General features: G+C 43.8%; 1 protein-coding gene across 1 annotated transcript; it reads left to right on the top strand.

Moving 5' to 3' along the window:
- The first annotated feature begins 1620 nt into the window (after nt 1-1620).
- Nucleotides 1621-11506, top strand: NDUFAF4 (NADH:ubiquinone oxidoreductase complex assembly factor 4). The gene is made up of 3 exons (XM_072855526.1): nt 1621-1777; nt 2424-2521; nt 4768-11506. The coding sequence occupies exons 1-3, from the start codon at nt 1651-1653 to the stop codon at nt 5062-5064; spliced, it is 522 nt and encodes a 173-aa protein (XP_072711627.1). The 5' UTR covers nt 1621-1650; the 3' UTR covers nt 5065-11506.
- Nucleotides 11507-14030: the final 2524 nt, after the last annotated feature.

Here is a 14030-nt window from a genome sequence, read left to right as displayed (position 1 = left end):
ACACTGTCATTCGTGATGCAGTATTTAAGCACACTGTAGCCTTAATAACTATCACATCATCATTGCTACTACTAAATAATGCTACTAGTAGAAGACCAAGTTCTGAAAACCCAAATTTTGCGTGCCCACAGTAATAAGCACAACTAGATGGATGCAAGGGCAGAAAATACATGTTTTCCTCCTAGAAAAGAACACAGCAAGAAGTTGGGTCTTGTCTCTGTCCTTCATTAACACTCCCACTCCAAGTCGCTTCCTTCAGGCAACTATTACCATGCATTAAAAGAATCTGCACACAGCATATATACAACTTAAAAACATAAAGCAATTACTTATTGCTAATTCACACAGCAGCTGGAATTAATGAGCCACTAATAACCTCCTTTGGTAAGGCACCCTATGAGTTTTGGTTGACCCTGCAATCATGTGGAGGAGCATCAGGCTCTATTGCTTCTTGCAACAGGCTAATAGTCCTTAGTGTTGCTCTTTCTGCCTTCCTTTCTCTCAGAGGATTTTATATCTTTTCATGCTTATGTTTTTCTTCTTGAATCTTTAAACTGCTGATTCCATCTCAACAATTTTACCTCCATCTACAGTTTTAGTCTTGAGCCATGCAAGATAAGAAGGGTAAGTACTTTCTCACAACTCTTTCTTGCAGTTTAGCAATTTTTGCTGAAATCAAAAGGAAGGTTATTCAGTTGGGCTGAAAGAAAGGGGCTGCACCCTGATAACATTGCGTAGCCCACAAATTCTGAACAGTACTGGGGAGTTGTCCAGATTTCCACATGGAGTATGTCTTTTAGATGATACCTGCTTATAAAATTAATTTTCTGTCTCTGAATAAACCAATGAGTTGCCTATAAGGAAATGCTATACACGTAACGAGAGTAAGAGGACAACACCTCTAAACATCCCATTATCCAAGTAAAAACTTGAAAAGATTTATAAAGAGGGTGAGACATGTCGCACACACTGAGCAGCCCTCTCAGTCTTGCTGCGGGACCCGCTCGGTGCGGTTCGCAGCACTGCGCTGCAGGCGCCTGCCCGAACTCCACTCCGTTGTCCCACCAACTCCTACCGAGCGTAACCCCGCTGATAAATCCAGCGGCGACAGCTACGACATGACGTATCAGGGGGATCATCCGCCAGCCGCCAACTCCTGCACCTGCCGCCGCGGCGCCGGCAGCCGCGGCTGACAGGGAAGCCCTGGGCCAGCCCGCCGCCTTGAGGGCGTTCCCCGACGGGACTCGCCCGGCCCTGGCTCCCACCGGCGCGGGGGGACGTGTCCCGGGGGCTCCAGTCACCCACGCGTTTCGAAAAGCCACGGCAAGAGCAACCCGCCGCTCCCCACAGCCGCGGCGGGAGGCGGGGGGCCCCGGGGCGGGCTGGCGCCCGAGGCAGCGCCGAGGGCGAGTAGAAAACATGGCCGGGGCGCTGCGAAATAAAAAAGGGGAATCGTCTCGTCTGTGCTTTTCGTTTGTTTGGGGTTTTTGGTTGTTTGTTTTTCCCGCTGCACTCGCCGCCGCCCGCTACGGCGGAAAATGCGCACCCCCTGCGCCGCACCTCAGCTTCTTCCCCGCCTCCCCTCCGGCCCAGGCTTGTGCGCATGCGCCGCCGGTCCGCGCAGGCGCGGCACGGGTGGCGGCGGCGGCGATGGGCGGGCGGCTGACTCGCGTGTTCCGGACTTTCAACGTGGAGAGCCGGGCCCGCCGCGAGATCAGCAAAGAGAAGCCCACCCCGGCGCCGCGGCACCCCACCTCTCGGCTGGACCAGCTGGCCGGTGGGTGCCGGCCTCGCCAGGCCGCGGGGCGACGCCGGAGGGGCTGCCGGCGGGGGGGCGGTGTCTGTGGGCCCGGCGCGGGGCCGAGCCACGGGAGGGGGAAAGCGGGTGCTGGGGGCGGGCTGCGTGGGCGAGGTGCTAGGGGCGCGGGGAAGCGGCGGGGCCGCGGCGTCCCCCGGGGCGGCGCGGGGCCGGTGACATTGAGAGCGGGGCGGCTGGGCGCGCGGGGCATGCTGGGAGCCGTAGTCGGCGGCGGCGGCGGCGGTTGCTAGGGGCGGCGGCCGGCGGGCTCCTGGGGCCGGGTCGCTTGGGCCCCGGGTCGGAGTCGGCCCCCGCGCACCGGCGGCGGTAGCCGGTCTGCTCCTCGGGCCGCTGCCGAGCAGTGAGCCCCGTGCCGCGAGCGGGTGCTGTCCCCCGTGCCGCTGGGCCTTGGCGGGTACCGCGGGCCGCCGTGTGAAGCGGCGTTGTTAACGCTAGAGCTGACGGAACAATGAAGCCTTCCCGAGAAGCACCGTGCGCCTTGGGAGTCGTGCCGTTCCTCTGGGGAAGCGATTAAGCTGGCAGAACTAACAAAAAGGAAACAGTTTGGTTCAGATCTGTCTTTTTGCCTTTTTCTTCCTTCCCTTCTTCTCCCCGCTGCCTTTAGACCACCCAGAGATACAAGAAGAAATTTACAGAAAGGACGATAGGCTGCTCACCTTGTTAAAAGATGTTTATGTCGAGTCCAGAGATCCACCTGTGCGGGTGAGTATGTCTCTCTGTAGGAGGCATACCAGCATCAGCTTTGTGCTTGTCAAACTCAGCACAAATTCTGTATAAAGAAGAATGCTCTGTTAGTGCCTAAAAGCTACCTTTTTTATAGATAAAAGCGATATTTTCATTACTCTCTTGTATCAGTAGCACTGACTGTAGCAGTGTTTGACCCTGGGTCTTGAACATGTGACAGATTGTGATTTTACAAGCTTTTAAATGCTTACATAGTCTTCCTGTTTAACATCACATTGATCTTACTTTGTTTTTCACTAAATTCCCACTTCTGCTTCCTCTAAGGCAGAAGGACAGTTGGCCAGCCTTTTGCAAAGATGCAGGAGTTTGCCAGAGATCTCTCGTAGAGTTGTTAGAAGAAGAGAGGTTGGGACTACTATGGGAGCATGGATGTGGTAGAGGACAAAGACACTAACGTTTTAGTGGAGACTTTAACTACTGATGTTAATGTCGTACCGTGCAGACTTTTCCTTATGCGGCTGAGGAATTGCCTTAGTTAGGTTTTTTTCTGCTTAACCTTCTGGATTGTTTGGTGATCGGTTTCCTCGTTGCCAATGGCTGCAGTCTTTGACTTGGAAGGCAAAGCATAACCCTTCCAGTAAAATGCAGACTGGGGTTCAGTCTCCTCTTTTCCACCATGTTACGTTATGGCTTGTGCGTTTTACCTGTTGCATCATTGGACCACTTTATTCTTGCTATTTTATTCAGTAATAAAAGTTTTATAATCATCTAGGAATAAAATTCCTAAGTCTCTCTAATTTGACACTTTCATAGTACCTTGTATTCAAGACTAAAAGTGTTTAAAAATGCAAACAGATTTCTTCAGTCTTTCCCTGAAGTTTCCAAGTAATCTCTATCCTTAATTTTCATAATAGAGGTCAGGCTCTAATCTTGAAGTGCTGAAGGTCTAATTTCAATATCTTTCAATATTCATTTGTAAGCCTGTCAAGAGAGAGTTGAGAAAAAGCCAAAAGTGGAACAAAGCTTAGTGCTTGATTCCGTGCCTGCTCTGCGGTTGCCGCCATGTAAGACTTGCTCTTGTGGTGTGTCTACTTGCAGTTGTTAGGAAGAGCACGATTAATATGTTAGCATGGAGGCTTGTGGGCAAAACTTCATCCAGAAGCTTCCTTCCTTTCCTGATGTTATTCTGAACACTTTGTGCATCGTGTATGTATACATACCTGTATGTATATTGGGTATGTCTGTCTGTGGTAAGTGGAAAAGCACCGACTCTAAGTCCTGAAGTAGCAGATACCCAGAGATAGATCGTTTTATTAAGACTTGAAAAATTGTTCATTATCTGAGCACCGTTTCAGCACAAAGTAAAAGGAAGAAAAGGAGAACTGGTAGCCTCATCAGACATTCATCAGACATTCTCTGTAGTTTAGAAACAGACACGCAGTTATAGATGCTGTAGCATCCGCATCAGTTTTCTCAGCTTTTAAGTTAATACAGAATGTCTGTGGGCTAATCAGTGGCTGTGGACTGTGATAACTTTAAAAGTACTTTTTCTTAAATTTAAGAAGGGTTTTCATTGTGTCCTTTTTGTGGTCATTCACTGGTTAAATCATAATAAAAGGCAATATGGGGAAGGCAGAGCTGGTTTGGAAATGACTTGGAAATATGAAGGGACTTGGGAGAAGAGAATTCACATGTCTGAGCACTGCAGTAGTCATGGGAACTAAACTCCATATGATGCTGCAAAATAGCTTCTTTTTGTCCAGCAAAGCTTATTCTCTAGACAGAGCAAAACAAGGGATATCTTTTAGTTGCAAAACTAAAATCTGAAAATGAAAGGGAGGGAGACTATATGAAAAGGATTTCCAGTAGTATCAGAAGAAGGATACCAATTTGTAGCATGATATCCCCCCCCCCCCATGAATCAGTACCAAATATTAGGTTATCTGCATTTACGTTTGGCTACCAAAATCTGTAGTTTGCCTTGTATGAAGGGCTGCTGAGTCTGTACAACACTTAGAGTTTAACGGATGGTAGTGTTTCAGAATTGGGGTGGGGGTTGACATCATATGTAGAATGGCTGTGGATGAACTGACAATTTTTGTGGTATCAAGAAGCAAGGCTGGCTAAGCGTTATTTTTTTAATGCTGTGAAAATGGGGAAAGCTAACAGGATATGCCATATTTAGGAAAACAGCTTGGCTGCTACAGTATGCATAGTAAACAGAACTGCTGTTAAGCTCTTTTTGTTTTCCTTCCCACAATTAGGTAAAAGATGGAGGTGGTGAACATCTTCCATGTAAACAGGAGGAAAAGAGACTTACAAAACTAGGCCACTTGGGAGATCTAGATGTTAAGAAAGTTCCCAAAGGCAAAATTTCCATTGTGGAGGCTCTGACGCTTCTTAATAATCATAAACTTCATCCTCAAATATGGACTGCAGAGAAAATAGCAGTGGAATACAGTCTGGAACTGAAGGAGGTCAACTGTCTTCTGGAATTCTTCATTCCTTTTGCTGTGCAGGAATTTCCTAAAGAAACCAAAAAAGCTATAAAGCCAACATAAAAATAAGTACTAAAACCTTGTGTGATCTCACTCGTGTCTTAATTTTACTCTTGAGTATATTCAGTGTCTGAAAAGAGTTGGTAACGCGTCATCCAACAAGGCTGCTTCCTTATGCCAGTAAGATGTATTCAGGCAATTCCTTTCTATATTGGATGGCTTCAGTTAAATGCACCAATTATAGGATACAGTTTGTAAACCAGAATATAACTAATAAGTTGCATGAGAGCATGTCACACAATTCTGGTTATCCCATTCATATGTTATGACTTCAGTTAAAACACACAAGTTCTAGTGAGAACTTTACCTTAACAGATTGCCTTTCTTAGCAGAGACATCCTGGCCTTCAGCTAAATCAGTGCTCTGTGTGTATTAGCTCTGTAATTTCATGTTACAGTGTTCTTTCAAGGACTTCCTGTCAAGGTGTGTGTATATACAAACAGCTGTATTTCTTTTGTGTAAGAATGGAATAGTATTTATACTTTGTAAAGAAGGCTAACCACGAGATCATTTGGGAAGTTCAGCTGTGTCAAACTTAAAATAAAAAGGCGAATAGCAAGGAGGCCTCTTTCTGATGCTGGAACAGTAATGGCTGATGCGTAGCTTCTCTTCCACTCTATTCTGATGTAGCTTAAATATGTATACGTCCCCAGGTACTGTCTGTCAGTCAGTGAATTTGTAAAGAGTGATGATCTAGCATCAATCTCTTGCAGCAGTCTGTGGCACCTACTGTATGAAAAATAATGGTTCATATTCTAATTAATAGGTAGCTATGAAATGCAACTGGATGTACTAATTGGACCCACTAGTAGGTCTTCTGTGAATGTCTGCCTGTCCTGTTACAATAGCCCTTTTTCCCTGTGGAGGCCTTGTCTGAGTTATCCAAATGTGGGCTAGGTCAGGTCGTGTTCACTCACAATGTTACCCCTGTGCTACCAGGTTGAAGAGGAACAGCATCCTTCCAGTTGTTAGTAAAGGACAACACAAACTGTGAGGTGGTAACGGTGCATTGCAACCTTCTTGATACTGTGACTATTCAGGTCTGTGTAGGTAAGGAAGAAGTTTTGCACTGATGATTAATATTGTAGTGAAAACTGGTTCGTGTTTTCCAGATAAGCTGGGGGGGGATAATCAGAATTGATATTTAAAAATGCATTGTGGTTGCCTTCATTTGAAAGAAAGAAGAAACAAAATTTTATGCGGTGCTAACATTCCTAGTGCCCATCACCAAAGAAGGTTGAATTTATTAAGAGGGTGGAAGGGAGGAAGTCAGTACCAGGCCTGCAATGTAACTTTCTTTTTAAGAACTTTTCTGCCAGGTCTTCAGACTCTGGTAAATACCTTACCGAGAAGATTATCAGCTTTGCTATTTCACAGCATGATTCTTTGCACTTCTCTCTCTCAGATGGAACAAGGTATTTACAGTAGAGTTTGCCACAGTGTATTCAAGGTTTTGCTTGATTCATTTCTGAAGTACATAACACTGTACCTTAGTGGAAGATGACACCTAAGTGCATTGTAGAAAAATTTGAAATTGTTAGTCTTTGGATGTGTTGCTTGGGGATAGGTTTGTCATTCTTCCTGTAATGTAATGGAGACAGAGCTGCACTCTGAAACTAGTGCATCTGAGTTATGTACCACATTAAGATTTTTTCATTTTCCACAAAATACTCTGTTTTATAGAATGTTGTAACAGAAGTGCTTATATTGTTTGAGTACTGTTCATCCTAATGTAATATTTAAGGTAATATTCAGAAAACAGCTGTGGAGTGCATTTGGTACAGATACTGCTGTTATTATTATTGGAGATGCTGTGATTTCCTTCTTTAAAAATGAATCTTCAGTTAGGTATTGGAGTTGATTAAAAACTCACTACAATCGGCACCAGACAACAGCTTAACCATGCCCCTTGACTAACTTGGTATGTACTTTGGCTTCTTTTGTCTGCCTTTGTGAACTGTCTTGTGTTGTGGCTACACCATTACAGTACCCTGATTCACGTAGAAAGTCCCTGGAGGCATTATGGTACACTACCACTTTGCTTACACTCCTCAGCAGGCATGTGCTTTGGGATGTTTGGTGCTCATCATGCTCAATGCTCCAGCCATACCTTCCGGACAAAATCCTGTCCATGAATGAGATGATTGGAAAGGTATCCCTGGTTTCTCTGTAGCCAGGATCTCATTCTCAGAATATGTTGTCCGCAGTGGGGAACCAGGCAGGTCTGACAGCACAGAGGTGGGCCAGGGATCCATCTCCCTGGAAGCAAGTGAACTCCCGGTGGCCCAGAAGGCTCCTCTGGAGCAGGGAACTTCTCTGGCACAGCCACGTTCACTTCAGGAAAACTAGACGCAATGCAGTTTGCTGCTGGCACACAGATTCTTCTGCTGGTCACCTGCCCCACCTGCTGGGCAATGTCAAACCAGCATTATGAAGGCATTGTTGATGGTATGGGATCATGTAAAATCTGTACCTTTATCTCCAAATTATCCATAGTCTGAATGTTTAGCTTTCACTGTCTCTTCAGACATGGAGTGTTTCACTTGCCCAAAGCTTACAAGAAGATCCAGGAGCATGGATCTTTTCTCTTTGCTCTCGTGGGAAAGCCTGTCCCAGATCAAGTGCTCTCAACGCTACTGTCTTGTCCTGTGTAGGCCACAGGCCACAGCTAGCCGCAAGGTCCTTGGCAAGTGTGTGCTTAAGCTGTGTTCAAGTGAGTACGTGTCTTTAGGGTTGATGTCTGGGACAAGACTACTCTCACTGTTGCATGTTTTCTAGAACTGCTTATTTCCTTTCTTCCAATTTCAAGGGACTCTTTACTCATAAGTTATCTTGCCTGCTTACCAGTTTCTGGTTTTGATGCAATTTCTAATTGGAAGAATAATGGTATTTTCTTTACACTTTTAACTTGGTTTTGTCTCTGTCCCTTTCTGTCTATATCCCTTTCCCATAGCTTTTTGGCTGCCAGCTTAAGGAAAAGGTACTCTTCAAGCAACTGTTTTGAAGAGGTAATGATGATAAATTTGTGGAAACCTGCAGTTCAGTTTTCTGGTACTCATATGTGGAGAATTTTTCATGTTTCATTGCCATGCATGCAGTGCACCAAACTTAGCTCAGATGTTTTTGGCCACCATATAGAATCATTACATTTGGTAGGGAACAACCTGCCTCACTCAAACTGCTTTGTTCTTGCTGAATTAATGTAAAATGGGTAGCAAGTATAAGCTTTGTGAGCCTGTAAGGGAGTTGTTTCATTTCTAGTGTAAATGACACATGGTTAATGAACTTCCTTATATGTGGCATTATTACACCAGATTCCAAATGTCACTGAATAAAGCCAGCGCCACCTTGGGTGCTGAGACAGAGTGAGTACACAAGGCAGGCTGAGCCTCATTTGGAAATTAGGGTTACATTCCTGGTGAGACATAAAATTGTATTTCTTCAGGGTAGTTTGGGCAGGTATACTGGAATTCCTGGCTTGAATTTTTCCAAAAAATGTCTCTTTAGGGCTAGTCTAGTAGCTCACTTACTTACCCAAGTTTTCTGCAACGTAGTCCCATTCTTCTAGCCTTGTTGTATCGTTAAGTCTATTCCCAGCCTTCTCCAGCCAGTCTTCTCTGCTATGAAAACTTTATGCAGCTGCGCTCTTGCTCTTTACTTGCTCACATGCAAATGTTGGTTGTATTCTGCCCTTTCAGTATCAACAACCCGTTTTATTTCTGCAGAGCTCTCTTGCCTTCTAGGAGTAGCACATCTCCTGAGGTAAAGATGAGAGGACTGAGCACATGTTTTCCTCTGCAGAACTTATGAATAGGACAGATTTTCAAAAGGGATGTAGCTTTTCATACATCTTCAAAAGCTGCTCTTTTGGGGTATGTGAAACTAAGTAATCTTGTGCTGTCTCACCACGTATTAATCGTAGCTAGGTTCTTGCAGTCTGATGCCAAGACAGCAAGATTGGAGTTGTGAGGCAGGAAAGAGTTTTAACTCTGCTTTCTGTGCAGGTTAGTCAGAGGGAACTTCAGTACAAAAAGTGATCTTTCTGTAGCCTTCTAGCACAGGGAACTTGTCTTTTAAGCTACCTCTTTTTACTCAAGGAGAAAAGAAAATGATGTTTATATGTAAGGTGTGTAAACTTACAAAACCCTAAACTTACAAAATGGAATATCTTATTTCTGTATTGAAAAATCGAGTCAAACCTGAAGTAGTCATAAAACAGGCTCAAAATGCAAAAGTTTAAAAAGGCATCTGTCTCACCTTGTTTCATATGAGCATCGTGCTTTCATGTTTGAGATTGCATGAAGCTTCACGTTTCACAGCTCTGTTCTGGAGCCCCTTTCTAAATAGGAGTTTTCTGGTTTTAGTCAGGTGGTGCCAGTGTTGAACTGACAGCACCGGAGGCCTGACCAGTGCAGGTGAGCTTCAGGTGCAGCCAGGTTTTGGCACTTGAGGCTGTGCCAGTTGTATGCTGACTGATGTGCTATTAGCAATCAAAACACCGTGTCGGTGCCTGTTGTTATTAAATCTGTTTCCAGCAATCTACAAGTCTAATGAATTCTGTAACCTTTCACGGTTTAGGTACTGCTGTGTTGTTATCAGAGCTAAGTGTTTTCTGCTGAAAAAAAAACAAACCAAAAACATGGATGAATTTCTCTTAGAAACTTAACATTAGTTTTCTTGGTCTGAAACAGAGGCTTAGATTTACACGAGGCGACAGCAGCGTTGGGTAACAGCAGCACATGTCCTGTAGCATGCTGGATGGAGCGCACTGTGGGAGCTCCTGCGGCTCTGTGGGGTGGAGCAGGGTTTGATGTGTCTGCTGCCAGAAAGAGAATTTAAAAAATAAATCCACCAAGGTTCTTCTATGACTGTTGTGCAAAATCCCCTTTGGGTGTGGGTTAATTCAGTTGCTGAAGCTTTCTCTTTAGGTGAGATGTTTTGGCCTCCTGACAGGAGTAGTGCTGCTGTAATACCCAGGAGAGAAGCGACTGGGGGCAGGATAGACCCCACAATCATCTCCTGTAAGGATTCCTTGCACAGGAATGGAAAATGCCTGGTGTCTCATAGGACCGAGGCTCTCAAGCTACTACTTTTTAGAACGGAGGAAGGAGGAATCCCTACCTTTGAAATAGTTGCCCAGCAGCAGCTGCACCTGTGAGCAGGGTTTGCCCAGGGAATAAGGGATCCCACTGCTGATGAGCTGCAAATGGTGCTGGTGAAGCTAGATTCGCTCCTGCCAGGGGCTGCTGTAACTGGAAGCCTGAATGTAAAGTCGCAGCTGGGAGCTCTGCTTATGTGAGAGAGATCGGGGCTCTGCAGAAAGGACAACAGTGCTGGCAACTTGGGTGCAGCTGGGAGTGCAGAGCTGGTTATAATCGCCTGTGTTGGCAGAGGGAAAAAGAGATAAAGGTGGAGTCTTTGGAGCATTTTCTCTGAAGTATGCCTTGCTATTAATTGCACAGGGCTTTGTTCCAAGGAAAATCAACACAGCGCGGTTTGTGACTCAAGCAGTTTTGACTCTACCCAGGCCACATGTTGGGTATGAAGTAGGGACAGGATGCTGTGAGCCTGAGTGGCCAGAACCATGTCGAGCTGCTGTATGGACAGGTCTGTTGGGAGTTGTACGTTGCATGCATGTCACACTTGATTGCCTTCTGTCTCAGTCTCTGGTATTTACAGCACAGCACTGTAGCCTAAAGGATGCCACAGGCTTGATGGTTAGGTCTCTCCTCTTAAAGTGGGGATGTGGATTTGCATCCCCCTTGAGGTAAGTGGAAATTGAATGTTAGGTAGGAGTCTAGCTTAGCTGTCTCCATGCCCCCCAAAAGCTGGAAACTATGGATCTTATTTTAGTTGCATAATTCCTCCGCACCGTGAATTTCCTTTGGGAGCACCAAGCGTAGCAGAGCTTGAGTCCCTCTTGGTGGGGCTGAGGTGGGGAAGTGGTAGGGGCTGCAGCACGGTGGGTGCAGGAAGGGCTCACTGCTGCTCAGGGAGGGAAGCCTTGCTTGTTCCTTACCACTCCTACCCCTGCTCCCCGCGCTACAGCCCACCACAGCCCATCTCCTCTCTTTTTGCTAGCTCAGGCAGTTGGCAGACCACTTTATGAACCACTTTAATGCACTAATGTGGCAGAAAACAAGTCAAAACAGGTATATTTAAAACTGAGAAGGAGAAACAGTCTTTACTGTTGTCAGCATCAGTGGCTATCCTTTGGTTGGAGCCAGCATATATTCAGCTTACTTCTATTATCAGCCATGTCCGTTGGGGGAAACAAGCTATTAAAATTGGGTATGTTTTTTGTGCACAATTTAGGGGCAAAAAGCTGAACATGCAGAGTTACCAAAATGCTTCTGTGAAGTTTTGAAATACATTATCCCCAAGTTATTTGATTCGGGATGGGAAAAGTGTATTCTAAACCCTATTTTTTATATTGTAATAAAATATTTTGGCATGGTGGTATGAGATGACTTATTTCTAAGAACAGTTCAAACCGAACGCCAAATATTTTGTTCAGACACCAAAGATATCCCTTGCTTTGCCAAATAATGAGGACTTTTTTTCCTTTGGTCAATCTCAAAAAGAAATGCTAAGACTTTTGTTAAACAAAAGTTTGTCCTGTCCTAGTTACTACCGTTCCCACCCTTACCTAAATCCAGCCCTCCCACTCCTCCCGCTACTTTGTTGATGAGTATCATCTGTCAGGTTTCTAGTTCTGTTTCACAGATAGGCAATTAACTGTGTACAGTGAGTGAGGCTGATTTACTGTCTACCTAAAGCTACAGTGAAACCGGAATAAATAGAAAGTAAGTGCCTTGAATAGCAATGAATCAAAGCAAAGCAGGCTACTGAAGATGTATTTAGGAAGAAATAATGCCACTCTATTGGCTTTGCTCCTCCACAGAGGAAGAAAGTGGGAATAAATTTCATACTGTGTTCTGCCTTTCTCAATTAGCTGTCACCCGTTAAAGATTTCCTGTGTGGGAACGAATTCACAGTTGTCGTCACTTAACAAAGATAAATTCTATCAGCTCAGTTCTGCACATGCAATACTTCAATATTAAACTCTTTTTTTATATCGCAAAGTTCTCATTCATGTAGCAATTTGAGAAATTGAGCCATTTTTCTTGTGGCTCTTAATAGGTTGACATTTAATCATGGTTTCTTAACCCTTATGAAAGAAATGTACTATTTTGTACATTTTGAATAAAAATTATTTGAATTTTATCATGGACACATAGCTGTGATTAAAAGCTGAGAAGATACTAAAAAAAGCAAGTCTGTTCTTTCAGCAAATAACATAAATACCTGTTTGTGATGTGTAAGGCTCCATGACATACATAATTCTCTAGCCTTCAGAAAGTAGTGAAACTGCAATGTTTTGGAGACACCCTAAGGAAAAACCGTAGCTTTACTGACAGAGCATTACAGGAAACCCTTATTGAATTTTTATCCTCAAAATTTTGTGTTTTCTGTCATTCTGCTGCTGTGGAACTTGTTACAGAATTCACTCCTTGCTACAACATCGTTCTCTAGCATATAACGTTTAATTTTGCCAAAAAAGTGTAATTAGTTCTCAGCCAAGAACAAAAGCTTCAACTCAGTGTGGACCATGCTACTCAAATCCCCTTGAGTTTGCTACAACCTAAAACAATACTTTGAGAAATATGAACTGCTCCCTCTGTCTTAGCTGCTAGATACTTCTGAAAATGAAAGATGAAACTCTAAATGTAGTGAAAGTCAAAATGCAGAACATGATATTAATATAAATTACATAGGGCTTTTGATGTGCTATTACTCCTTTCCATCTTGAATTTAACCCAGACAATTTCCCTTATTTTAATTTTTTAAGTTTTTAACAATATGAAAGGCCTTTGCTAAAATAATCTTTTGTCCTTGATGAAATGATAGCACGTCCTTCGCCTTCCCCTGCACAGATCATCTCAGCTTCCTGAATAAGGGAGGAAAACAGTAGACAAATAGATTCAAATGTCTGGTTGAAGAATGTGTCGTGAAGGATTTTCAAATGCTACGTCCTTTCTACACCAGGCACTAGACACGGATACATTGCATTTGTGCAGTCTTGATCAAAGGTTTGTTTCAAATAGAAGACAACTTAAATCTGAACTAACTTCACATGCTGCTGGTTTCAAGTTATTTCCATGATAATGAAAAATGATTACTTAAGAGATAAAAATCCAGTGAGCATTCCAATTGGTCAAACTGTTTCTATGGTTGCAGAGCGGTATCTAAAGATTCAGCTGAAAAAATGTGGCTTAAAGATGAGAAAACAGCTTACTGTTGCATCCCTTCACTAGATACACTAGACAAAAATGGGGTTCCAGGCTGTGGAGGAGATACAAGCAGATGGTTTTGTTGCTGAATCCTTGCAAATAACCCCTCTCCCCAAATAAAACTTTTTCCGAAAGCCCTGCCAAGTCCATATATGCTGCAGGTGGCCTCTTTTTTTTTGTTTTATGTTGTTAGCTAGCAAAGCTTTTAAGTACCCCCAGAGATTTATAAGAATATCATGAGATTTATGCAGGGGGTGTTCAGGGGACCTGACTGCATTGTTGGGAAGGTGACTTACCAGGATGCACCTAAATGTAAACTATGAAAACAAGAATAATATTTGTTTTGGCTGTGTTCTGCAAGGACATTTCACCCCATAGCATTTAGAGAAGTTGTCACACAAAGCATTACTGCTATGTTTTTCACTGTTTTACCATTAGGAATAATATTGTCTTATTTTTTTCTAAAATCTGCTAGCAGCAGAGTAGGGATAAAAAAATTTATTGGTATGAGAAATTAATCTTGACTTTTCCTAGGCATGCTTTTTTACATATGCATCTCTTGCCATGCTATCATAATATTTCTATTCCACTTTTACATTTTACTTATAAAATTGTAGATCATTAGCAGCATCTATAATACTTGTCCTTAGTCCATCAAGGTTATACAAAGGCCAT

The sequence above is a fragment of the Ciconia boyciana genome, chromosome 3 (assembly GCF_034638445.1).
Source record: "Ciconia boyciana chromosome 3, ASM3463844v1, whole genome shotgun sequence".
In the NCBI taxonomy this organism is placed as follows: Eukaryota; Metazoa; Chordata; class Aves; order Ciconiiformes; family Ciconiidae; genus Ciconia; species Ciconia boyciana.
Note: the sequence above shows the minus strand (reverse complement) of the source record. Positions and strands in the feature narration are given on the sequence as shown.

Coding starts and splice junctions, on each gene's coding strand:
- NDUFAF4 (XM_072855526.1), top strand. CDS start 1,651: ATGGGCGGGCGGCTGACTCGCGTGTTCCGGACTTTCAACGTGGAGAGC. Junction 1,778..2,423: donor TCGGCTGGACCAGCTGGCCG/GTGGGTGCCGGC, acceptor CGCTGCCTTTAG/ACCACCCAGAGATACAAGAA. Junction 2,522..4,767: donor CCAGAGATCCACCTGTGCGG/GTGAGTATGTCT, acceptor TCCCACAATTAG/GTAAAAGATGGAGGTGGTGA.